This window comes from Periophthalmus magnuspinnatus, chromosome 3, assembly GCF_009829125.3.
Source record: "Periophthalmus magnuspinnatus isolate fPerMag1 chromosome 3, fPerMag1.2.pri, whole genome shotgun sequence".
Taxonomy (NCBI): Eukaryota; Metazoa; Chordata; class Actinopteri; order Gobiiformes; family Gobiidae; genus Periophthalmus; species Periophthalmus magnuspinnatus.
In genome coordinates this window covers 18,669,856-18,697,153 of record NC_047128.1, presented here as the reverse complement: position 1 = coordinate 18,697,153, position 27,298 = coordinate 18,669,856, and the positions used below count along the sequence as shown (strand labels likewise).

The following is a 27,298-nucleotide window of genomic DNA, read 5'->3' as shown; positions in this document are numbered from 1 at the left end:
TACTGTAAGCACAAGCAATACAAGGTTAATGTTATGAGAAAATCATTGAAAGAGATTTTTTGTTCCTAACCTTACTGTACGTCAGGTAACACCATTCTTATTTGACTCCTCTACCCACCTCTGCACTTTGAAAATCTTATACAGACTCTAGGTGGTAGTTTTGTCTCTCACTTCCTCTGTAGTTCATCATTTTAACAAGTTTCTCCCTCACACTTTGCGACTACACCTCACTATAGTAAGCCAACATGTCTCCTGACCTGTAGTAGCCTGTAGTAGCCCTGATGCCCTGGCTCTGGAGCTGAGTTACTGCTGTGCCGAGTACAGGCCTAGAATCAATAGATGGTTGTAATTACCAAATTCCTCCAGGACAAAGACTCCCTTCACTGTATTGCACTTTTTAATGTGACTCAGCTCTATGAAAACCTAAAAACAAACAAAAACAAACAAAAACAAGACACAACATTATTAACTCAACAACAGCGATGAAAGAAAACAGTTCATCTTAACAAAGTAACCTACGGTAAGTGTAGAGCTCTGAGTTGGAAAGGGAAATCAAAGCACTTGATGTGAAATGCAAGCTCTAAGCAGCTAACAGAAGAGGAAGAGACAGGCTTCCATGGGCATACACATGGGCGGTACTACGTGAGGACAATGGGACTGGAGCTACATGAATACTGAGGGAGGGGACATAGTGCAGTGTCCTTTAGCTGTACGGTGCATTAGGGCCCATATGATGCATACATGGAATTACTATTGTAGAATGAAAACGAGGAAGAAAAACAAGTGTGCATACAGCTACAACTCAAAACTAAATAAATCATACAAATAAATCATGTGAATATGAAATAGAATAAAGAAATGAAAAGTAACCAAATAAAGAAATCAAAAGAGCAAAGTAGATGTGAGAGCTAAAAGCAAACACAGCAGAGGTGGGTACCTTCCGCTCCTTGCAGGGGGAGAAAGCATGGGAGAGAAATGGTTTGGATTATTATCGGACACAAGAGCAAAAACACTCCAGAGGGCGCTCAAAGCACCTAAGCCTCAGACCCCAAACAACTGCCTGACCAATGAGAATCCAGCAACATAAAAGACCAGGAAGTGATGCTGCTTTCAAGGACATGTGGGACAGTTCTCTCTGAAGGTGCAGCTTATCATTTGTATTTGTAAGTCAATGGCCTTTTCCATTTGAGACTTGGGGTTGCAATTACAAACAGGTGACCTTCTTGATGATCCAGTTTGTCAGCCAAAGGAACTGTCTGACTGTCTGGCCACATGAATATTATTTTCAAAAATGATCCGATGCTAAACAATCCGACCCTGGTTAAGTAGAAGTACGAAGGTTGATGGTTTAATCCCTCCTTGGACCAGTGAATACTGCCATATCCTAAGGCAATATACTTCACCCATATTACACATGTAAACTATGAATAAGCTGAGTGTGCGTTGGTGGTGATCGGAGGGCCTGATGGCACAGACTGACAGCCTCAGTTACATCAGTCTGCCCCGGTAGAGATGTGGCGTGGAGTGTGAAGTGAATGAATGACCATAATGAAGCTCTTTGAGAGGCTTCTGAAACAATCTGAACCAGATTGCAAGTACAGTAATACCCAGCTTCTACAATTCCCATTTTCTGAACAAAAACTTCAGTTTGGCATTTCATAAAACTGCACTGCCTTACAAATGCCAGTATTCAACTTGTGCTCATACTAACAGACGTTTGGTGCATTCCAACCCATTCGCTGCACACATGGAACGTGTGTTGTCCAAATCTGATTTCAGTGACCCAACAGCTTTTGAAAGCAGCATGTGCCCAGTCCTGAGGTCTAACCTCCATGCCTCCTCCTCCTCCAGCAACCAGCGCAGGCCCCAATAACTGCACACAGACTGGGCAGGATCTACGCTATCTTTGGAGCTTAACATTACTTCGCTAAGCTAATTCTGAAGCTAACATTCACTTCTCCAGGCTAACTGTACACTATGTTAAGCTATCTGTGTAGCCAACCATCATTATGCTCAGGAAGATAACCCTCTATGCTAGGCTACCTGTAGAGCCAACTATCACTATGCTATGCTGTAAAGACCTCACTACACTGCATTTAGGAGGACAGCAACTTTAGACATGATAAAATACAAGGGAACTATAGTTCAACACCTTAATTTACACTGAGTTTGGGTGTAACATGCACCTCTAAACTTCCTTCCAATTGCGTATAGAAAATATATAGTATAGTGTTTAACAATTAACCAACAGCACACCTGGCAAAGCAGAACACTACGGTTCTGTTTAAATTGGTGAAATTGACAAGGCTAATAATATATTATGGACCTGTATTTGCTCTAATGCAAAAGTCTTTATGTAACACAAAAGCAAAATGTGATAAGCATTGTGTAGACCAAATGAAAGATAAATCCTGGTGAGTAAACACAATAACATTATTTGAACATTACGATGTACCTCTCCTGCTGTTGCATATTCACATCACAAGATATAGAACTAACTATGCAGATGTGAGGACAACGCATGGCCATGTTGACGGGTCCAAACTTGAGTCAAAGTTGCTATGAGAAGCCAATTATTAATGAAAAGTCTTAGCTCAAGGTTTCGGTCTTACCACTGCAGGCAGCACACACCCAGCTCCACGTCCTCCCACACAGAAGAGACACGGAGAGCACCACAGATGTCCAACAGACAGCATATGTGTGTGTGGGGGGGACATGCACGCAGACGCACACCAACTCAAAAGACGATAAAGAAGCAAAGCTAAAGGGGGAAATGTTCCTCTAAACTGTGTGGTGCCTGCCCTGGTTTAGAGGGAGATTTCTGGGTGTGGGTGTGGAGGGGGAGCACGATGGAGATGGTCAGGTGACACAGGAGAGATGGGTGCTCATGCCACAGTGGAGGGGGGCAGGGTCTTACCTGACTGTGCATAAACTTAAGGTTGATTCCCTCCAGGGTGACCTGCAGCAGACCGCCCTCCCCAGTCTTCATGTCCTGCACTGGGAACTCCCCTCCCAGCTCAGGGCCTGAAGAAAATAAAGGACTACCAATGTAAGTGTGCTTTTAGTGGACTTAAAAGCGTTGTAGAACTAGTTTATGAACACTGCAATGTATTTGCAGTGCTCCAAATTTATTTCTGAATTTCCAAAGATTCACCAGGATGATTTCACAATTTTGCTGTCATGAAAATGCTAACAATTAGCAGATAGCACTAGTTTCACTTCCTGGTTTGCAGACAATAAACATGCTTTCTAATTAGATGCAGAAAGCAGTCTCATTTTGATGAAACATTAAAAAAATCTGTTACAAGCCACTTTAAGTCTGTTTGAAGACAATAAATTTATTCACTAAATAATTTAAGGCCAATACAATAATATAAATGATATATGACTATCAAACAAATATATTATTAACATATTAACTAGGTGTCTTAATTTGATTTTCTTTAGCTTGTTTACTCATGGGTGTCCAAACTTTTATCAGATGGGTACATTTTACAGAATCCAGTAAAGCCATTGTACCTTTAATAAAGCTCGAAATATTCATTTTAGATCTTTGTGATTTAATTGTGGTTTTAATGGTAGATTTATTCAAATTTGCAGTAAAAAAAAAACCCCATCAATGATCATTTGTGTCAATTCAGCAGGGCGTCTGAGGGCCAAAAAAATTTGGTCTGAGGGTTGCATTTGGGCCCTGGGCCATAGTTTGGACACCCCTAGTTTAGTTGCTAGGCATGTTGCAGGCAAGTGTTAGACATGTTTAAAGAACACATTTTTACCCCATACTATTAATGTTTTGTCATGTTTTGTTGTTTTAAATCAATGATAACTGTGTACATTAAACAGCAACTGTTGTAATATATTGCACCGTACTAATGTATTAAATTCATACAATTTGGCATTCCTTTGATGGGTCATGCATTACCATAAAAATCACAAATAAATAATTTGGGTTAAGAGGCAGGTGTGGAGCAGACCTGGCTTGATGCTCTGCTGTCTCGCAGCGGCTCTCTCCATACTGTCTTTGACGCAGTAGTAGAGCTCCCGACACTAGAGACACAGTATAAGGAGAGTGAGTCTTTCCTGCATGAGCTTAAAAGGTAATGAGGAGCACAGGGAACCTTTTTGGTGTAGAACTTGTTGAGCTGTGTCTCCTGGCCATTGCGTCTCCAGAGACACAGGACCTTGGTCTTGGGGCAGTAGGTCATGTTGATGAGCTTCTCGTACCACCAGCGCTCGTACACAGTGCCAATATTACTGCGTAGGACGATGCAGTCATCACATACCTGGCAACACACAAGATAAGGCATCCTGTTGAGCTTGGGTGTGGAGGGGGGATCCATCTTTTTTTTATTACCATGTGTGCTCTAATACAACTCAAGATCATTCTAAAGCTATTCAGGAAAGGTTCATTTATTATCGATATCTAGTATCTAGTTTCGATACTAGTTTTAGTCTCGATTAGTATCTGATATTCGATACTTGGTATCAAAATTTTAGAAGTATCTGATATTCGATACTTTTGGCAACCTTATTCCTTACATATAAAGGTTATGGTATGCAAACGTTATTATATTAGATTTATTATTGCATTTTAGTAAGACAATTTTTTTAATTTTTTTTATTTTGTAATGTACAAGACCTAGGATTTCCCATAGGCAAAAAGTCTTTGGACATCCAGTGACTCATATTCGATTGGGGAAAGTGAATAATCCTTATTAATCAAGGGTTAGAATAATTAACAGCACCATTACAGACAACAGAAATGTTGTATGTTATTCACTGGTGTGGCTAAGGTACAGAATAGTTTATCTGTAAGCAGAAGCCTACCATCCATGAAAAAGATATCTCCTTTGTTATCAGTGCCAGCATGAACGACAAAGGTTTGCTTTTTGATATGTCGGCTTCCACAGGCCTGATGGACAGCTCACGGCCATTCTACCACACAAACAAATCACCAAAATATATTACAGGCTATTTTAAGAACTAGTCAAAAATAGTGTGTATAGAGTGTGGTACCATTTGGCCCAGTTTGTCCAGTATGTCGTTGATCTCTTGGCTGTATGTGAGGCCGATATGGGACTTGCCCATTAAGCGCCTCACCTTCTTCCTGATGTCGTTTTTGTTCACCTACACGTGCATGCGCACAGATACACAAAGGCAGGAGATAAACACTTTATGTACATAAAGGGCTAATGACCTTAAAGCAGAGGCACACGTACTTTGAGCATGAGCATGTATGCGATCATGTTGTGCAGCAGAGTGGCAAGGAGCCGGTCCTCATCATCCTCCAGACGCTTGCGCTCATGTTCTCCCAGAGACAGGTACCTGTCAACGTGACACGCACGCAACTGAACTGGTAACAAATCACTCATTCTCTTCAGCATCATATTATGCTACAAAGATTATTGAAATCACTGCGATAACAGTGATGCTCTGTCCACTTCCCATTTTTGCCAGTGGAGGGCAATACCCATAATCAAAGAAATTAATTATACTTTGTAAAAACATATTAAATTTACTGCCAAAAATTAAAGCCTTTCTACAGATATTTTTGAAATCTATGTGTTGGTTTAAGTTGTACCTCTCGATCATCTCGTGCGGGCCTTGGTCCATGCCCATACCCTCCCGCTCCAGCATGACTGCGTCCAAGAAGGCATCCTCCCAGAACTGCATCTGGTCCCACAGAGTTGAGCGCTCTTTACCTGCACACCAGCCCCACACCGAGACTTTAGCTCATGATATTACCTAAAACATGTATAATCTAATACCAGAGATACTTATTCAAAACTTAATACATTTATGAGGAAATATTTGTTTTTTCATGTTCAAAATGCAACCATTTTAGTGCAATCTAGCTGTTTTAATATGACTAATAAGAGAAGCAGTGTAACGTAAATACAAGTTTATTGTATGGCTTGTTTTCAGAAACAGCTTTCTTTGTTTAGCAAATGCAAAGCAATATAATAAACTTAATTTTATAAATTAAGATTATCGTCTTGTCAATGCCAACATTTGGCATAATTTTCCCCAATACAAGTATGTTTCCTTTTTTTTTTTTTTTTTTTTTAAAGTTCTCTTATAGAAGCTCCTGAACTGTTAGTCTTTGAGGTTAATAGCAGAGGCAAAGGCTAAAAGCCCAGTGAGGAATGTTAGATGCTCTGACAGACCCACATAGCACCATAACAGTACGACACACTCACACACAGGAAAAGGGCAAAGAGATTAGCCCTACTTAGAGAAAAGGTTTCCATGGCAGCATCCTCCAGTTGGTCCCAAACTGAGCTCTTATCCCGGCCTGAAGCGGGTTCCGCAGGAGCAGTGGAGACAGAGGGTTAGGTCAGCAGGGCCATAGGGTTTAGTCACAACAGCACACAAAACAGGGACAAATACAGACACCAACACAACAACACATCGTTCCCAGGTTAATGAGACATGACACAAACACAGTATTACACAGGGATTACAATTGAGCAGAAGAGTGAAGATCACAGTTATAACCAGGGCTGAGAAGCTAAAGGATGTTAGTGACACTTGGGGGTAAAATATATCCAACAGAAGTTTACTAAAGATGGCAAAAATACAATACTGTGATATTTTGACATGAATTTTGAACTATAGTTGACAATGCTGTATGTGACTGAGTTTTAGCTAGCATCTTTGTAATTTGTTGTATGTAAATACTCCTAATCAATAAATACATGAAAATTAATTATAATGTCACTTCTGTCCTTCAGATCCTTCACCATTCACATGATAAACCCAATATTGAATAAATATTACAAATTAAAGTGGTGGTTTGGACATGGTCGCACACACATACCCAGCAGCCCCTCACACAGGTAGATTCTCATACTGATGTCCTCCAGGGGCTGTGGGGGGCCCTTCCCCATGGCAGACAGGTGGTCTCTGGCCCCTGGCTTCAGTGTGTGAGTCCTCCCCTGTGGAAACGTACAGATTTACAAACACAGACGTTTAATATGGGCTATTCATTTTAGGAGTGGACTATAAAGCAAACTGTAATGCAGCTTAAGTGCATATGACGGGTTAGTTTACTCATTTCACAAAACCATTTCAAGAATTGTTCTATTTAAGATTTTGCCACTCACTTTTACCAAGTTTATAATTTTACTTTCCGGTTTGACATGGGCAGCACATAACATATATAGTAGTAATTCAATAAGTGACACCTGGCAACTATTGTGTAATTCGTTTTCCCTTGTTTACATTATAGTTATTATGTGACCAATAAAAATATAATACAAGGCTTTTATTGCCCTAAATGTGTGTTTAAACTGTTACAAAAATGAACTTTTCTTCACAAACAAGCGAATAAGACTGATTTAAAACTATCTTAAATATTTACCACATATTTAATGTTTGGTAAAGGGTTTTGGTGTGTGAAGAAAGGTGCACTCACAAAGACAGCGCTGGTGGCAGGGTTGGTCTCGATCTCGCTGTCTGAGAGTGTGCCTCTGGACTGGGTGAGGTGAGCCATGGTCCTGCCCAGTCCGTCTCCTGCTGTGCTGCTCAAGTCACTGTCTGCTCCCAGAGTCTCCCCGGAGCTATTACTAATCTGCACAACACACACAGGGTACAGGGTATGAATATGCAAGAGGGAGGCAGACAGAGTGAGTTGGCTGTGCCCTACCACTGTGCTGGCCTCAGAGTCCTGGCTTGTGCTTCTGGTCAGGATGGGAGGCTCGGAGCTGGTCACCGACTCACTGTCACTTTTCTGCAGAAGGAAACACCTTAACTATCAACTTCTCCTGCATGTTAGTTTAAAAGTAGGGCTGGGCAATATGCAATTAGGTTATTACAAGTTCTAGATTACATTTTAGATTTTAACATTATTCACTGATGTACTCAAAAGTTCCTGTACCCAAGTTTTTCTCCATGTATCTGAGCAAAATTTGTCTTGTCCCAGTACAGACATTTTTTTTTTTAATCTCCAGAGCTGCTTTTACAATATATCAGGTGCATGCTGTCTGCATCTAATTATAAAGTATTTTATTGTCTGATAATCAGAAAGTGCACAATAGCATGCTAGCATATGTTAGTTTTACTGCCATATCATAACTCTGCTTTGGACTCTAGGAGTTGTGAAAAGCCCTTATAAACTCATCACGGGAGATAATTACAATGCTTGAAATGCATAAGGTAAATGGGAAATAAACACTACAAACCATTTAAAATGAACTAGTTTTTCAAATTTTTACGACTGTAGAAATTAGGTACAATGCCTTTTATATCATTTTAAAGGGCAATATTACGATATTTTCTAATCTATGTTATTAATATTAACTCATCAAAAACGTGTTTTGTTTCATTCACACATGTTTAACTCACAAAACCCACGTACTTAGACTACTCAACCTTGTGACGTCGTCCTCCACTGTGTTTTAAAACTTCATACACTTTCATTTGTCTTTTTCAAAAAATCATCCCATTGCCTGAGGCACCTTTTACAGTTTTTCTCTAAAACACAGGACAAACTAGATATAAATGATGAATATGTTTGAAGGACAAACCTGAGATCCAGACATGACGCTGAGCCCACTATCAGAACTCATCTGAGACTTCTTCTCTTCTGCATCTGCCACCAGGGGGCGCTGCTGCTTGCCTCCCTCAGACCCTGAGAGCACACATGTTAATTAAGACTGTTTTGTGCCAACTGTACCATAGCTTACCTTACGGAGTTGCTACACAGCACTGCACTACAGTCTAAAGAGCACATCTGCTGCTGGAGTATTCAAACTAAACCAGATTACCATCAATATAATGCTGACAGAAGGACAGATTTGGGTCAGATAGGTTCAAGAATACATAAGCCATTTGAAAACCAGACATAGAAGTGACAAAGGGGCAAGCAGAGAGTGCAGTAATAAGTGCCATCAAATCGAGGAGTTACAAATGAACTGAGCAGGAGCGTGACACGTTTGAGTCAAGGCTGCGTGTGGCCCGGGTAACACCAGAGAACACAGGACAACAGCACACAGGCAGTTAGGCATGCACACAAACTCAATCAGGAGCACGGAGAACTTAAGTGTTAATGCCATTCAACAGGATTTCACTATCAAGTAGAAGATGCCCGCTTTCCCATTATAATAACTCCCAGAAACCAGGGCACCGAAGTTGTTGTAACCTTGGCCAAGTCACTTCAAACAGGAAAAGGTTTAGTCAGTAAGAAAGGGCAGCAGTTTTTGTATTGTTTATAGCGATATGTAAATAAAAAAATAAAAAAATCAAGCCATAGTAAGTGAGTTTGTCCAACATTGTGTCAAAAAACAAACAAACAAAAAAGACAGTTGTAGTAGCATATAGTGAATATGTACAGGACCACATTTTCGAACCAAGAATGTTCATCAGCTTCAGTCTACTTTAGTAGAAAGTATGTTTAGGGTTCAAAGTCAAATGAATATGTTGAGAAAGAGCAAAAATGTTTAAGTAAAAAACGGGGTGGAGAGAGAGCAAAGGGTATACCCCAAATTTTTACTTTCTTGGTGTGTGCAAAGTCTCTTACTCTGTGGTTTTTCCATAGCTTTTTGCTTATCCTGGTGCTTGCTCCACAATTCTACCCAAGATGCATTGCAAGCAAGGAGAGAAAGACAGAGAGAGAGTCAGAGAGCTGGTTGAAAAGGCATGTATGGTGGGTGAGCATTTAAATCAAACAAAACAAACTGAGCATTGAGAAACTGTTACTGAGGAGGAGGAATGGTTGTCTCTGTGTGGCTGAGATTCAATGGAGCTCAACAGTGGGCGGCACTTCTGCTTCCAAAAGTCAAACTTGCATTCATTTTCCCCATAGACTTTGAAAAAAAGTTTATTGGATGAGGGCTAATCAGCTCTGGAGTAACTTGTGACCAAAGACATATTTTATTGAATATAACTAAAAACCAACAGTTACAAATGTAACTATGGTTCTAAGAATTCTGCTTTACACACTGAATGAGTCCCCGCAGGGGACAGGCCATCATCCAGGATTCACTGAACCGTAGTTAAATCTGTAACATTCATCCTCTGGTCAGTAGGGATGAAACACAACATTTAAAAAATGTTATGGTCATTAGTGACCCCATAGCTAGTGTGCCTTTAAACTGAAATCCAAATTGCTCAGAAAGTCTATGCTGAAAGCAGAGGTGGGCGGGCACTGTTGAGCTCCATATGGATTATAAAGACAATTTCATGTAAACAAGCTGCTATGGTAAGAGTAGAACCCAACCACACTGGCCTGAGCCCTGCCGAGTCACACAGAGAGAAAATTACATGTGTGTGGCTCTGCACAGCAGCAGGTCTTCAGCAGCGGAGGAGGTGATGGTTCAGAAAACAGCATGGGATGGCTTTGAGAGGCTGACCAGCCCGCCATGGGTGAGATGGAGCAGTTGCAGAAGCTAGGATGCAAGTCTCACAGCATTCTGTAGAATTGAAGGTGCAATCTCTAAAGGGAGAGAAGGGTGCAGGATGGAGTCAGGGTGGCATACTCGGAGTGTCCTCTGTATACAGACCCAGAGCAGACCAAAAACAAAATGGCTCTGATTTTTATTGACTGAATTTACAACCAAAGTGCTCAGAGGAGGATGGGTCTTTACTGGGCCTGTATACCAGGGAGAGAAGCTTCCACCCTCCATGCTCAGAGCAAAGGGAGCTGCCATAGGACTAGAGCAGGCCTGGCACAAACCTGCAGTAAAGGCACACAGAACACACTGGCCTCAGGCCTCCCTTGTCCACTACTGCAGATTTAACACGTCTGATACATACACATGCAAGTACAAGGCTGCAGGCACAACACACGTGCACAGGGGGCAAACGGGGACATGTTAGAGGAAGACACAAGGACTCTTTCCAAGCTGCAACAGGCCAATATTTCACACTCTACAGGCTTATTTTATTATTTAATATAGGTGTAGTGCTCCTACATAATAACAGCGACCTGGGCTTTGCAGTGATTTATAAATCAGCATATCCATAATATTGTTTATGGTTTATAAAAGCACAATTAGTTTACCATTAATAGCATGTAAAATTATATCAATTCACTTGAGCCACCAAATTTTAAAGCCATTTTATTGCACTTCCACCCTTTTGGACTTAAAAGTCTTATTTTAACAGATAGGAGTGTTTTTATTGATCAGCACTCAAATTATTCACAGCCATCTATTTATTATACTAGATTTTGGATCAAATGGATGTAAGGTGAGACTGTAGAATATTGGCACTGTAGGAGTTAGTCTAATGCAGAGGAGGGGATGGACAGTTTCTGACAAGCCTTTGGGATGGGGGAGGGGTCTCACAGAGCACATGCCACAGGGCTGGAGCGGTGTACACACCAATGGAGGCAATAAAGTTCTCCTCGTTGAGGCTGCGAGTGTCAAAGTGGCGTGTGCCCCTGCCTGGAGTGTGGTGGGGCAGCTGCAGGTGGGGCACATTCAGGAGGGCCGGGGGTCGGGCGGCCTCAATGCGACCCGATGGGCTCTCTTTGCTGCCCGGGCTGCTAGAACTGTCTGTAGGGCTTCGCTTGTTTCGCTTTTCGGGGTCTAGCGAGTTACCAGAGTTAGGAAGCCAGACACAGAGTTTGTCAGCATTACAAAACAGAAAAATGGAGAGGTTAGTCAAAGCAAGGACGCAAAGGGTTAGACATACAACTCCCAGTGCTTTTGATTTTCACTAGAGCAAGTGTCTGACGTGCGGCTTAAAGCGCAGTACAGTGTTAGTGGCAGAGAGTCATTGCTGTTAAATGATGCACAAGTGCTTACAGTATAAACAATAACAGATGATGTACATATCCTGGAAGAGCTGGATTTGAAGAGAGTACCTTTGGTCTGATAATGTGTGCGGGCGATCTCCAGCAGACTGAAGACACTGGCCATTCCTCCCAGGCCGGCGTTGGTGTAAGAATGCTCCAGACTGGACACAGTGCACTTTAAAATGTCCAACATGCCCTTGTACACCTTTCTGTTCACCTCCTGTTACACACAAAAAATAAAGATTCCAGAACCTTTTCACTGTATTCCACAGATAAACTAGTCTGGCATTGCTTTAAAAGCAGGACCAACAGGAGAACAATGTGAGTACCATTATGTGTAAATAGGGACAGCTGGTAGATCAGTACTGCCTCTAAGTAACAATCAAGTTTTTGTTACTTTGGGCATTATTGTTAAAACATTTTTAGAATAAATTTTCAGGAAAAAAATATGACAGATGTATACACTTGCTTGTTTGGTGCTGATTTTTTCATTTCAGAGATAATCAATAGCTGTAAAATGAATGTGAATATTTTAGCAGTTGGTAGAGCATATCACAGGCTTCAACATTGACATATATCCATCCATCCATCTTTTTCCACTTATCCGGGGCCAGGTCGCGGGGGCAGCAGTCTAAGCAGGGACTCCCAGACTTCCCTCACCCCAGACACGTCCTCCAGCGGGACCCCAAGGCATTCCCAGGCCAGCCGAGAGACATAGTCCCTCCAGCGTGTCCTGGGTCTTCCCCGGGGTCTCCTCCCGGTGGGACATGCCCAAAACACCTCCCTAGGGAGGCGTCCAGGAGGCATCCTGAGCAGATGCCCGAGCCACCTCAGCTGGCTCCTCTCGACGTGTAGGTGCAACGGCTCTACTCTAAGCTCCACCCGTGTGACTAAGCTCCTCACCCTATCCCTAAGGGTGCGCCCAGCCACCCTGCGGAGAAAACCCATTTCGGCCACTTGTATCCGCGATCTTGTCCTTTTGGTCATTACCCAGAGCTCATGACCATAGGTGAGGGTAGGAACGTAGATTGACCGGTAAATCGAGAGCTTCGCCTTCCGGCTCAGCTCCTTCTTCACCACAACGGACCGATACAGCGACTGCATCACTGCAGACGCTGCACCGATCCGCCTGTCTATCTCACGCTCCATCCTTCCCTCACTCGTGAACAAGACCCCGAGATACTTGAACTCCTCCACTTGAGGCAGAGACTCACCACCCACCCGGAGAGGGCAAGCCACCTTCTTCCGGTCGAGAACCATGGCCTCGGATTTGGAGGAGCTCATTCTCATCCCAGCCACTTCACACTCGGCTGCAAACCGCCTGCTGCAGGACCTGGCTTGAAGAAGCCATCAGGACAACATCATCCGCAAACAGCAGAGATGAGATCCTGTGGTTCCCGAACCAGACCACCTCCAGCCTCTGGCTGCACCTAGAAATTCTGTCCATAAAAATAATGAACAGAACCGGTGACAAAGGGTAACCCTGGCGGCGTCCAACATGCTCATTTATTTATTTATTTATAGCGGACAGTGCATGTTGACCAACAGTAACTGTTTAACATGCCAGAATTAGCCAAAAGGCTAGTTTTCATCTGTTGTCTGTTGCCATGATGTACAGATGGCTCCTTATAAAAACATTTGCAAGCATGGTTAAAAAGTGCACCGGGAACAGGTCTGTCTTACTGCCGGCAATGTGAACACAGCTCCTGCTTCGGTCATACAGGGACCGGACAGCCCTTAGCAAAGGGCCCCGGATCCCCTACTCCTGGAGCACCCCCCCAAAGGACACCACGAGGGACAAGGTCGAATGCCTTCTCCAGGTCCACAAAACACATGTGGACTGGTTGGGCAAACTCCCATGAGCCCTCAAGGACCCGATGGAGAGTATAGAGCTGGTCCAGTGTTCCACGACCGGGACAAAAACCATACTGCTCCTCCTGATTCTGAGGTTCAACTATCGGTTGGATTCTCCTCTCCAGTACCCTGGAATAGACCTTACCGGGAAGGCTGAGGAGTGTGATTCCCCTGTAATTGGAACACACCCTCCGATCCCCCTTCTTATACAGAGGGACCACCACCCCGGTCTGCCACTCCAGTATACACACACAAAAATGTGACTTGTTCTCATTTGAATCTCAGCACTCTTCATTCTCACCACATCTCGTATGATCTCCTGTCTGGCGTCCTCCTCTGATTGGACGGCCCTGTTGAGTTTACTCAACACAAAGACGCGCAGCTGCTCATTCTCCAGGAGGCGGCGTACTTTCTTCATGTTGAGCCAGCCCACTCCCTGGCCATCCAGCACGCTCTGCACCACCTCCTTCAGGAACTGCTGGTTCTCACTGCACCATGCACACAAAAGGGCACTGAATGATCAGCATTTTTATTAGATAAGCTGGGTACTGTTTATGTGAGAAGAAAAAAAAACAAGTTCCAAGCAAGGCAAATTTTATTCCACTAATGGCAATATTGTTCAACTGCATGTAGGCTACTGCAGACTCATTGGAGCATTATCTTTTTAAAGGGCCTTTACCAGATTCTACATTCTTCTGATTGAGCTAAATGGCCTTAACGTTATCCAGTGTATTTTAATAACAGATAGAGAAAAATATTAGGGACCTCCTTGTTCAATGGTGCCTTTAGGCAAGTTAATACACAGCAATAATCTGTCCTACCACAACTACTCAGATCTATGTCTCACTAGCAGTAGGTGAATATGGATCAGAAATCTAGGTAATAATGGACTTGAACAGCCACATCAAATCATCAACATCTGCAGTTTTTACTATCTAAAAAAATTGCAAAAATCACAGGTATACTGTCTAAACCAGACTTTGAGAAACTTTTGTCTCCAGTAGGGGATGTTCTGCTCACTGGACTCTTCAAACAATTGTTAAGACAGCTGCAGTACATCTGGAACGAGTTTAAAGGAGCTCTGCTTGTGGACACGTGTCTCCATGGCCTAGCACTAAAGTACATCTCCGACATGTTAGTGTCATACCATCTCGCAATCTTGAGGACTTCAGGGACCTCCTGCTGGTGCTCAGAGTCATGACTAAACGTGGGGAATCAGAATTTCAGTTTTATGCAGCTAAAACCTGGAACAGTCTTCCTGAAGCTGTAAGACAGGCCTCTACTTTGACAAAGTTTAAATCAAGGCTCAAAAAGGTTTGGTTTAGCTGTGGATATGACAGAAAGCCTTTTATTTTGCACTGCTCTCTTTTAATGTTAATTTTATGCTGATTATTTATGAATTGTGCAAAATCGTGCTATAAAATAACCTTGTCTTGCCAGATTTTCAAAGCAACAAACTACCTTTAAAAAAGCCTTTGGGGGAAAAAAAAAGCTCCAAAACAAGAGACCCGAACCTTATGAAATCAAAAACTACTTTAAAACTTTAACAGCTTTCAGTTATTACCATAGATTGTATATGGTCATTACCGAGTCTGTTAATATGAAACATAACAGAAGATAAAGATAAAAAAGATAAAAATCACCTCTTTTATGATGTGAAAATGCCACTCGGTAACAAGCTCAAAAAAACACAACCCATGTCTCTTAAAAATTGCAAGGGACTTTCTGAGGAAAAAAAAAGTTTCAGATTTGGGCACTGCACAGGAAACAACTGTGTGACACCATCTCAGAAGTACGAGAGTAGAGTAGAGATTGATGGGGTCCATGTGGAAAACCACTGTAGAATATCTCAGACAGTTGTTTCTGTGTCATGGTGCAATATCACAGTGGCAGAAAAGAACTAAGTGAGCGAGGCTTCAGTTCACACTCAAACATGTTCCTCACTCATGGTTAAATATCTGGTACAAGACATTTAAAGTGGATGCAGGTACAGCAGGTGACCAAACCTATGAAAAGTTAATTTGGTGACTGGCACTGCCTAGCCAGTAGCTTTGTCTGTGGATCACTCTTTTGACTGGCACTTTAAGCAGACTTTTGAGCCCAAGGTGGAAACATACCTGTTGTTGTTGACTCGACCCTGAGGGGAGGGGGACTCTCTCTTCACAGTGGGGCTGTGCTTGATCACTGAGGATTTCTGGTCCACTAGAGCCCGGGGTGCACGAGCACCTGAAAAAGGAGCAGTAATAATGATGTTTAACACTATTAGAGACAACAACTGCTCATTATGTACAAAAGCCTTTGTTAGGAGTAAAGTGTGCACACCAAGGATGTGAAATATTCACCGCAATGTCACAAATTAACACCATGAATGAAAATAAAAAAATGAAATATCTTTGTTTACTTTCAATTCTGTGTTAAATATACCTGCAATTTTTCTCATTTTAAAACTGTTTCCTTACATTTCTCTAAATTAAGGATTAGTATGTTTGGAGCACACCTTAAAATCAGAAAATATTGCTTTTGACATTAATAAATCACAATATTCTTTGTCTAAACCAAAAAAACAACACAAACCAGGACAGGGAAGGTACACTACTCTTCTAAAACATACACATATTGCATTGGTGAAGAGGAAAAGGTGACTCTGCGCTGCATGGTCAGGCTGCACAACTGTCCATTTTTAAAACAGAGCAGAATACAGCACCGCCCCACATAGATCGGCTACATCCATGCAAACATAAAAGACAGTTTGGTCTGTGACGCCACATCAGAAAAGTTCACTGTGCAATAATTTTTTTTAAAAGGTCAAGTCCTTTAATCAATTGATTCATGTTTTGTTATTAATCCTGAGTTTACATGTATTATTTACAGTGGGTTTAACATTGACAACTTATTCAATTGGAGAAAAAAAAAATCTTTGTAGTCTGTGTTCATTGTGTTAGGTTACACCCATCCCACACCCACAGATAATGACTGTTTTTCAGTTCCTGTCAGCTCAACTTACAAAAAAAATTGTTATTTAATTTATAGTTATCAACTGTTATTATACACACTGATGATTAATGCTTCCACGAAAAAATAAGGTGAAGTTAGGACGGACAATATTAATGGGCTCAGCTTCTATCGTGTTCTGACTGCCAGGTGAGTGACATGTGTGTTTAACCAATCACAGTGAAGTGTAAACTCACAAGACGATTTTAGATAGTTATTAATGGTACAAACACACTTGCATTATATATGAAACCATTAAGTGTAAAAAGATTTGGGCGGTGCAATTAAATCAACTTGTGATTTAAATTGTTTGCAGATCGCAGTGATCAGCTTGGAGCTTTCGACGACATCCTTTTTATTTATTTTATAATTTTTTTGCCATGTTGCCCAGTCCTAAAAAGGATACATTCAACAACATTCCTAGGATTTAAGTGGAACAAAACCCTAAATCAACTTTTTTGCGACTAAGCTGTGTACATGGTGTTCGAATATCATTGCCTCCTTTCCCCCAAGCCTTTTTGGCCACTTTAGTGCAAACTCATTTGCAGCTTTGTGGTCAAAAATAGTAAAAAACGGTGTGCTCTGCCTCCAGTGGCCATTGCCATTTCAAGTAGTACATGGCATCACGCAGGATTTCCCTGATTAGACAGGTGTTTTCTGATTACAACACCAGGGCTTCAGGGACAGTGTTTGAAGTGTGGATACCTGTTACCAATTACACTGTTACTTATACTTCCAGACCTGCCCCCCTCACCTCCTCACACTCTGCTTATTCTTACAGGTAAGGCCCAAGTTAGCAGCTCTATTTGAAATGTGATTTGGGCAGAGTTTAGGTGTTTAGTCTCACTTTCTTTTGTTGCTTTATGGCCCACCCCTCAAATGAAGTTAGAAGAAGCAGAGACACTATGAGCGGTGATGATAAGACAATGATCCAAACACAGTAAGTGATATGACAGACGCTGAAGGTGTGGTGGACTGGTCTGGGGAGACATGCAGCTCATTGGAACAAAAGGCCATGACACATCTTCTCTGCTCCCCTGGCTGGACTCCCCTGTTATTATCTCAAATAGAGAATTTAGCCCAAAGACTGCACACAGAAGCCAGGATGAGTGCTGCATCAGGCAGGATTCAGAGGGACACACTCAACATGGTTCAAGAAAAATATAATACAACCAAATACAAGTACACGACAAGGACAGATGATGGCGCCATGTGTTGGAGAGGATGACTACAGCAATGTGTCACCATGGCGACTATGGCTGAATGCACAGGTCTGTCAGGTTTTGCAAGTTGGATCAGGATATTTTTCTTCAATTGTTTTAAAACTAAGAGGCAAATATATTAAAACACACTGCAAGCAAAAGCTCTTTACAGACAGGTAGTGTGCTCCAGACTCACTACTTCTCATTCATTTCTGCTTATTTAAAGCCCCAGTATGTAACTTTTTGCCAAACAGACTAAAATAAAAGCATGTTTTTTCATTACGGATGTGTTTATTGCATTGACAAATATAGACAAAAAACATGCATCCTTACTGTGAGCAGGCTTGTATCTCCAAAAAACTGACTTATCCTTTTGCTTGTTTCCATGGAAATGTTGTTGCTTTTGCTATAATATTCCACAGTATGGCATAAAACATATCCATGGAGAATAATCCAAAGTATGGTTTTAACTTTCCATTTCCATGGAAACATTCATACACTGTATTTTATTTCACCTAAAAATGTGTAAGGATCTCAACGTGCCTATTTTATATATGCATTATAATGACTGAAGGTCACAGCTAAAGTTAAACTGAGCATTCTTGTATCAGGAGGATGCGTAAACTCCACACTGACACACTGTTATGTCACAGTATTATTTTGGCCAACAATGTGTGAATCATAGTGCATCAAAAAGACAGTCCCACCAAACAGCGCAGAGTAGCACAGGATCAGAGGAGAGGTTAATATGGGATCTATTAGAAGGCTAGGTTCAAAGTTGAAAGGCTTAAAAGGTTAATTCAAGGTGGGTTGTTTTGGAGAGCAGTAAGGCTAAGGCTAGTCAGCACAGCACACATGAACATACCCGGGCTGTCGGGGGAATCTGAATAACAGAGACAAGACACGTCAGAATCAGGAGCACAGGTTCAATGGCAGCTATTCCACATGGAGAGATGCCATGCTAGATGTTTTCTCTCACTTAAAGTCAAAAATCCAGCCTCACACTAAACATCCATGTAAAGTGTGGACTTAATAAGTGTTTAAAGGAGACGCATTATACTAATAACAATGTTTACTTTGCATTCTTGATCAGCTAGCAGGCATCTTGTTACAAATAAGCTTCTTGTCAGCATGCGTCACCACTGTTGCCAGCAGAATGCGCAAGAGCAGTGGTACTTTTTCCTACTAATCCTGTTGCCTCATATCAGGCTAGCCAGGCTTCCATTCATGTACCACTACCAGTCAAAATTTGGACACACTTTTTCATTTAGGTTTCATCTTTATTTCCATAACCTTTTTTGTTTGTTTCCTATCATTATTGTATTTTATTGCACAATGATTGATGAAAAAAAAAATCTTCTGAAATGGTTTTCACTTCACTGCTGTGTTTTGATGCCTTCTTTTAGAAGACTTCATCATAACACTCATTGAGAGAAGGCCAAGGGTTTGCAGTGCTGTTAAAAAAGCAAAGAGCAGCCAATTTGAGGAATTTTAATCCAAAATGTAAAAACTATGTAGCGGAATTATTTAACTTATTTAACACATTGAATGAGGAGGTGTGTCAAAATTTTTGACCAATAGTGTATATGCAATATATAAACTTATGAAAAATGAAATCCACTCTAAAAGTATTTGATAAAAAAGGAGTAAATAATACTACATCTCCTTTAAAAGTCTAAAATATATCAAAGTAAATATAATAGAACGATGCGCTCCATCTATGCACCACAGCATAAAAACATGATACTACAAAATGAGAACATGGATTTTTCCTTTAAACTTACTGGAGAGAAAAACACAAAAAGCCCTCCATATGCCGCATTAAACAGTGCCATTTTGAAAAGGCAATCCAGAGGAATTACAATCGTGCTTTTTTCGAACCCTCTACCAACCTGCTTGCTCCACCTCCTCCTCAATATCAATTTTAAAATATTCTTGGAAAAAAAAATAAAGAAAAGGACAGAGAATAGGAGGAAAAAAATAAATCATAAAATTGTGATTATTGAAAAAAAAAGTTAAAAAAACAAACAATATCATGATAAATACACGTTTAATGTGAACAACTTTGTAAGGCTATTCACAACTAAAATTATTCTTCCCACTGCTGACTATTATGAGACCAAATGGAGCTCTAAACAGGGTCAGAGTGAAGCTGATGGAGGTGAGATGTGGTACCTTTAAGGCTGGGGAATGGTGTGGCTTTCTCCCTTGCAGCTTTGTTGGGCAGAGCCAAGTTGGAAAGACTAAAACTTGTGCCGTGGTTCTTGTACAGATTGCCTGAAAAGTCAAGACAAAGTGTCAAAGTCATTATTTTCCTGTAACAGCAGCATGAAGTAAAAGGTAATTTAAAATCATGTGAATCTGAATTTTCTGATCTGACTGGAATGAGCTGCAAAAAAAGTAGAAGCCCCATACTTTGATCTCTTTACCTGCATTTAAATCTTCCTTAGGGGATGTAATATCTTATATAGTAAATAGTCTAATGTGTGAAAGATTTCATGTTTGTATATTTATTATGCATTGTATTCACTGTTCTGCTCTTGGTATATTCCTTGTACTGCTGCCTCTTGACCAGGTCATTATTCAAAATGAGAATTGGTTCTCAATCAACCTACCTGCCTAAATAAAGATTAAATAAATACAAAATTCCATGCTAATTCTGTCTGACACTAAAATGACAAAAAAAAAAAAAAATCTTTTGCATCATTATACATCACTCCAGTGCTGCAGTCTCTGCATTGGCTTCCAGTTTTTTTTTAGAGTTCAGTTTAAAATCATATTGTTTTTAGAGCATTAAATGGTCTGGCACCTTTATATTGGTCTGTTATCCGTTCATGCTCCTGTAAGAGTCCTGTGATCATGTGAAAAGTTGTTTTTATACACTATTCTTCTTACTGCATTTTTGCATTTTATCATTGTTTGAAATATTGACTGTATTTTAATTATGCTTCATAAATAAACCTTGACCTCAGCTAGGCCTGCCACGATAACAAAAACGATATCATTAATCAAGGTATATATTTTTAACAATATAATATTGAAACAAATTTATGCCATTGATACAATAACAATTAAGCAGGATCATCCTAGTATAACATTTTTAAACAGACCGTATCATTTAAAGGTTTGAGCTAAATTAACATCTGTGGCAAAAATTTGCCACAGATGTTACTATTTCAACCCTCTACAGCTCAAATCTTAGCACATTAAACTAAAAATAACAAAAATCTCCTTAATTTTGCAAAGAAATTGCCACGATGAATACTGACTCTCAAAATATAAGGCTCCAGCTTTCATATATTTAACAATAAGTCAATAGAATAATTATTGTGACAGGCCTAACCTCGGCCACATTTTTCTTTCCTCAACAGGTGTTCTCAGACTACTAAACTGTTGTGTATTTTTTGATTTTTTTGTAGGCCATATTCTTACTTGCAAAGGACATGAGGCCGCCCAGCCCGTCGTTGCTGCTGTTGGAGATGGTGGAGTTGGGCGAGCTGTTGTGAGAGTCCTCTCCGTCAGACTCTCCAGGGAGTCTCAGGCTGCTGGGACGCAGCGGACGGGCCACCCTGGTGTCAATTCAAGGTCATTAGTACATGTCACAGTAGATAAACAGCATGGCTACAGTATTAGGGCTCCACAATAAACAAGATTCTTACCAAACTTCAAATAAAACAAACATGGTGAAAAGCTAAATAGCTTTTTTTACCTGGCATGTTTTACAAACATTTGAGTTTTTCCTCTAGTGGAAATGTGACATGTGTTCAAGGTTTTTCTATCTAGTTCTATTTCTTCCCTGCTGGCTGTGAAACCGCTGGGATTATCTACTGCTTTCAGCATCACTCACTGACCTGGAGGTCATTGGAGCTTTACAGAACTGTTGTTACATCCGTAAATTTCGTTTTATTCCTAATCAAGTCTCAAAAACAAATGTTATTTCTTGATTTGGTCTCAATTATGAAGTTTAAGCATGGAGGAATTAGCTTGAACAGTGTCAAGATAGTATTATAAATATCATTGTTGCTATACTCAAATTGATCATCGACTACTACATTTTCCTTTTTGCATTTTGCAGCCATAAACCTAATTACAGTTAAGTTTTTAAGGCACACACACACTCATCCACCCCACCAAACATACCACCTTGATTCAAACCACCATGGAATGAGCTGGGTAAATTGCCATGCTTGGATTAAAAAGACAACATTTCATGGTGTCAGAAAGCCCTTTGAATGATGATTACACAGTCATTCAAGTCACAAACAAGTCGCACACACTTGTTGCCATTGAGGTTCTGGTTGAATCGAGGGGTGTAGGACTCCACATGCTCGTCGGCCTCCGGGTCATCCTCAGTGGGGAAACCGTATTGGGGCTCAAAGTAGGGGTTGTCATACTCTGGCTTTTTGTTGGCTGTGTCCACCACGCCGCTATCCGCTGGGGGGCGGAGGAACGGCTGGCTGGCTAAGCCTGGGACAGGGTTCTGGAGTGCTGCACTGGCTGAAGCCTCCATCTCAGGTGGTTCTCCAGGCTCCTGAAAAATGGCCACAAAGGATTTATTAAATGATCTGGAAAGATTTCCCCAGCACACTTCGCTTGAATTGGTTTGTTCTCATTTGGTATAAACATGGTGTAAAAATGTCCTCAGTGCTATTTGACACTTGATTGGGGTTGAACTTTTAGTATCTAGTGTTGTCACGATGCTAAAATTTCAAACTCTATTTTGATATTGTGACATAAAATCTGATGATTGTGGATGAATGTTCTGTTTACATGTCTACTACTTCATAACTTATTGACACATTACTCTTGATTTTGTATTGTGTGTGCTTTTACTGGTGTGTGCGTGTGTGTGTGTGTGCATGCGTGTGTGTAAGTGTGTTTTAAAGCTACTTCTACCCTGTAAATTGCCCACGAGGAACAAGTAAAATTATTTAAGTGATGGATTAAATTCCACCCAGACACGCAGAGCATGCAAAGCTGCTCACAATCTGGAATCTTGCTGTACGCTTAGTAAAAAAAAATTACCCTACCTAAAAAGAACACACATCGGCCTCAAGACTCAAGCACAACCAACGCAAATGAGATATCAGCAATTCCAATAACATGTGTCATGATAAAGATGTATTGATATTTGCAGCTGATGTCATCAACATTCTTTGGAGGTGTGAAGCTAACTTTGACACTACTCTGTCTGAAGCACTGAAGCACTTTATTTTAATGCAATCCGACCATACAGAATTGACTTAGTTGGAACTACAGGTGAGATGATTTGTACTGTTAAACAAGTCCTTCTAAAATAACATTACAGTCACAGGCTAGCAAGCATTACCCAACAATTTGAAGGTGAGAGTGACTGAAACTGAAACCTAAACAGGACCATGAGCGCTCGTATTGATCACAGACTCCTGAAAATGTGTTGTTTAAATCCATTTTGTATTTTTTCTCGAGTTTTTAAACCATCTTAAAAACTTTAACAGTGTTTGCTAATGTGTGCATTGTGTCACCATGGCAACTGCTTTTGCCACCACAGACACACATGTAAAGCCCCCCCAGCGTGATGTCAGTCAATCAATACAATATCAATACGATATCAATACAATACATGAATGGTAAGACAAACTATGTACGAATGGTAGAAGATGACCCACATGGTTGACTCCCTGGATGATGGTGCTGGGGCTGGAGCTGGCTGTAGTGCTGGAGCTAGAGCGGAGAGGCTGTCCGTCGGAGGGTTCAGTGGGAATGTCTGCACCTCCCGTGGGCCCCTCCGAGCTCTGGCCCTCCCTCAGCTCCTGGAAGTCTTGGAACTCCACTTCACTGGGGTCGCCAAGAGCAGCGTGTGTAGGGGGATCCAAATCTGAACAGAATGATTTTGTTTAAAGGCACATATTAGGTTATTTTCTGATCTGTTATAATGCTCATCAAAGAACAGACCTGGAGTTGTGTTTTGTTTCATTCACACATGTTTAACGCAAACCCTGCATATTTAGGCTGAGTTCTTCTCTCAAATAGAAAACACTCTGTCCAACCCTGTGATGTCATGTGGTTCTACAGAAAGTGATCTGCGTGAATCATTTCAGACCTGGAATTGCCCATCTCTACTGATCAAACTTAACTTGAAAACTACCACTACATGACAACACAAGGTGGAACATATCATTTTTGAGCTATGGAGATGTAGACTAATAATGCAGGATTACTTCAACATGTGTGAATGAAAGAAAGCACAACTCTGGGTATGTTTCTGATGAGGTAACAACATTCTGAGTAAATTTATTTATTTATTTATTATTTTTTTACTATGTAATGATTTCTTCCACAGCAGAATCTAAACACATGCTTAGCACTTAATCTGGCATATCTGTGTTTGTGTTTCTAATTTAGCAGTGAATCAATTACAAACACTGTGGACAAGCCTACCAAAAACATTCTGCTAATAACCTGAGGCTATCAAATATGAAAAGGGAAGATTATATCAATAAAAAGGATCTATTAAACCACAAAACCACAAAAGAATCATGTCAAAATGAATGGCACAGAAATGTAATGCTTTTGCCATTAAGATTAATTTAAAACCAATTTAGGGTTCTTGATTGACAGAAAAATATTTTAAAATAAGTTATTAATTCGCTTTCAGAAGTATTTTAGGTGTATTTTTTAATGAAATGCAAAATAAAAAATGTTTTTATCATAATCCATGCTTTGACTCTGGCAGTGCATTGTTATGACATCAAATTGTCCATAATCTAGTCATCTGTGGGACAGTAGAACTCACTGGTGGTCTCTCCTTGGATGTCTCCTTGAATCATTTCACTCACGAGATCTCCAAGTGATGAGTATGAGGAGCTGGAACCATCGTATGCGTCACTGTCACTGCCACTGCAACACACAGGGCTGTTACTGAGGACTTCCAAACTCAAAGTAGAGACTTTAGAGACTAGCCCTTTTTTAATTCAAATGTGTAATATCAACAGTTTCATAGCATAAGTTTCTTCAAAACCATGCAGACCTATATCCCCTACTAAAAGGGCACATATTTATTTTGGATTAGCCCTTGAGATGCATCATCTCTTTTTTAAGGGGGCCATGTCATGGTTGGAATTTCAACTGAATGAACAGTACAATTTTTGCATTGTGCCAAATAACTGCATCTTAATCATATAAGATCTGGTTAAAAATATCTGCTTTAAATCTTTGCTAGTGCCACAAAATGCTATGCATAGAATAGGATGAAAACACCTCAGCAGCAGTAGTTAAGTATCTGAAACAATAACAGCAGGCAGGCAGACAGCCTTAGAAAGTTGCAGGTGTTGTGCTGTGAATAAGCAGTGGTCCCACCTGTCTGTTGGGTCAGATTCGTTGCCCTCGTCCTCCAGAGGACTGGCCATGGCCTCCACGAGCTGTGAGCTGCCATCATAGACTCGGTACAGCACTGGCTGCAGCTGGTGAGCGTACCACTTTGGCTTATCCCCAATTAAAGATGGGTCAAATACATCTAAGAGGAATGAATCACATCATTTTTATACAACATACTCATAATTATACAGCTGAAAATGTTATATCGTGTAGTTTAGTAAATAGAATGACTCTGTTGCTGATAACTGTCTGTAGCTGGACAGCTCAATTAAAAAGAAGTCAAGAACAACAACATGACAGACGTACTGTTGTGAATCCTCTGAAAGGCTAGGTTGGTTGGGTTGAGGGCCCATTCTCCATAGAACTCCACAGCCTGAGTGTGAGAGAGTTTATCTGCAAAGCTGGAGCGCCTTGGCCGTGAGGCTAGGAAAGAGGAGCACTGGAAGGCTACCACAGGCCGGGGGAACAGGCGCAGTGTGCGTGTGTGCATTTGGAACCCCTGGAGGACATTTGGGGAGTTGAAAAAGCGCACCATGGCAACCCTGGGGAAATAGAAAACACATGAGCCATCATGTAGTGAGAATACCAAAGTTTTGCTGCCACATTTTGGAAAAGGACCAATTAAATGTTGTTCTAATTCTAGTGAGGCCCAAGAACTTAGCTATTGATGTTTTGTGATTTGGGTGACTTTCTGTCTGCAGAACTCAGCTAAGTCACACTAGATTTGCACTTACTAGCAAAGTGCACTATGAGCAAACACACTTGCCTGGTGGCTACATCCACTGAATCCACATCATTGCCATAAATGAGAGGGTTGAACTCAGTAGAAGACGGTGAGGCTTTATCTCGTCCCGGTGGGAGCAAAGGCAGCTCCTGTCCTTCCTGAAACTTCTCCAGGTTCAGAATGGGCTGGGTATTCAGGCTCATACTGGCCAAAGCCTGAAATAAGCCACAGCACACCCATTACAAATACAGAAAGTTTCAAATCAAGTAGAGAAGGTGATTAGGAGAGGATTAGAATGGGATGCTCCAGCCCCTGGCATCAACATGTAAGCATTAAGACCCTATGTACTTTTTTACGCCACAGTATTTCATTAAATATTCAAGTCCACAGCTAACTGAATGCAATGACAGCTTCTGTGAATGTGGAAAGACAAAACTTCTTGATCTCTTTTGTATAGCACCACTGTACAAAAGATTGCTTAACTTGCTCTGCAGGCATGTCTTGCAAACAGTAACTCTTTAAAGCCCAGTGCATGTACCCCTCAGGAAGCATTATATAATGAAAGATGTGCATCTATATCTTAACAAGTACATAAAAAAGCTGTGGACACTGTACACACATTACTGATGTGAATAGTTGTAGTGCTGCATGAACCTACTCTAACCAGTTCCCATCTGGTTATATGAACTTTACAATTTCATTCATGTCCACTGCAAATAGCTCAAAAATGTGAATGTGTAAAAACATACATTTGAATTCCTTCTGCTAAAATTATATGTTTTATGATGAGATCTAATGCTATCCATCACTTCATACCTCACACATTTACTCACTTTTTCAACTTTTTGAATTGGTTCTTCTACCTGAACATGATCTTACTATTAAACTTGGAGCTGGTGTAAAAGTTGATGCCAGAGGTGGGCCTGTTACTTTGGAAGAGGAGCAGGAGAGTAGGTCAGTGTGCATGGTCGCTGCAGATTCCAGAGTCAATGTTAAGCTTAGCGCAATGGAACATTTAGTCGGCCTGAGTGACTGGTAAGTTCAAGGTGATTATTTTTTTTCCCATTATCATGAAAAATTGGTTAAAACACGTATTGCTGCCAAAACAGATGCACGCACATTCAGTCATGCTCAAGCCAGAGCTAAGCAGCGTCTCCTTAAATGGCTGTGCCACATTCTCACGTGTTACTCTAGTCTGGAGAGAGGAGACAAATATTGACAGGCAGATTCATGTAAGGAAGGAGAGATCCGTGCAGGGCTCATTTGCATTCCACACCAGGCAAACATAAGTAACCTTATTTTCAGCGGAGAAGAAGATCTGCTTTTGGGTGATGGCGCTGAGCCTAAGCAGACACTGAGGAGAGGGAGGAGAGTCACATGAGGCCAGCAGTGAACAGCACATGACACAGGGGGAGGACATGGAGGTGAATC

At 41.0% G+C, this 27,298-nt stretch overlaps 1 protein-coding gene across 1 annotated transcript in view; it reads right to left on the bottom strand.

Annotated features, from left to right (window-relative positions):
- The window catches only part of madd (MAP-kinase activating death domain), a 55,994-nt gene that overhangs the window by 4,271 nt on the left and 24,425 nt on the right, over positions 1-27,298 (bottom strand). The window contains 27 exon segments of the mRNA XM_055228925.1: positions 354-423; positions 2,918-3,024; positions 3,975-4,047; positions 4,119-4,285; positions 4,831-4,911; positions 4,914-4,935; positions 5,017-5,127; positions 5,220-5,325; positions 5,582-5,702; positions 6,233-6,295; positions 6,821-6,938; positions 7,418-7,573; positions 7,649-7,732; positions 8,529-8,632; positions 9,521-9,571; positions 11,325-11,531; positions 11,810-11,960; positions 13,896-14,082; positions 15,712-15,820; positions 19,963-20,064; positions 21,220-21,356; positions 22,065-22,318; positions 23,436-23,644; positions 24,563-24,666; positions 25,126-25,282; positions 25,450-25,685; positions 25,910-26,082. Coding sequence (XP_055084900.1) covers positions 354-423; positions 2,918-3,024; positions 3,975-4,047; positions 4,119-4,285; positions 4,831-4,911; positions 4,914-4,935; positions 5,017-5,127; positions 5,220-5,325; positions 5,582-5,702; positions 6,233-6,295; positions 6,821-6,938; positions 7,418-7,573; positions 7,649-7,732; positions 8,529-8,632; positions 9,521-9,571; positions 11,325-11,531; positions 11,810-11,960; positions 13,896-14,082; positions 15,712-15,820; positions 19,963-20,064; positions 21,220-21,356; positions 22,065-22,318; positions 23,436-23,644; positions 24,563-24,666; positions 25,126-25,282; positions 25,450-25,685; positions 25,910-26,082 — 3,460 coding nt within the window.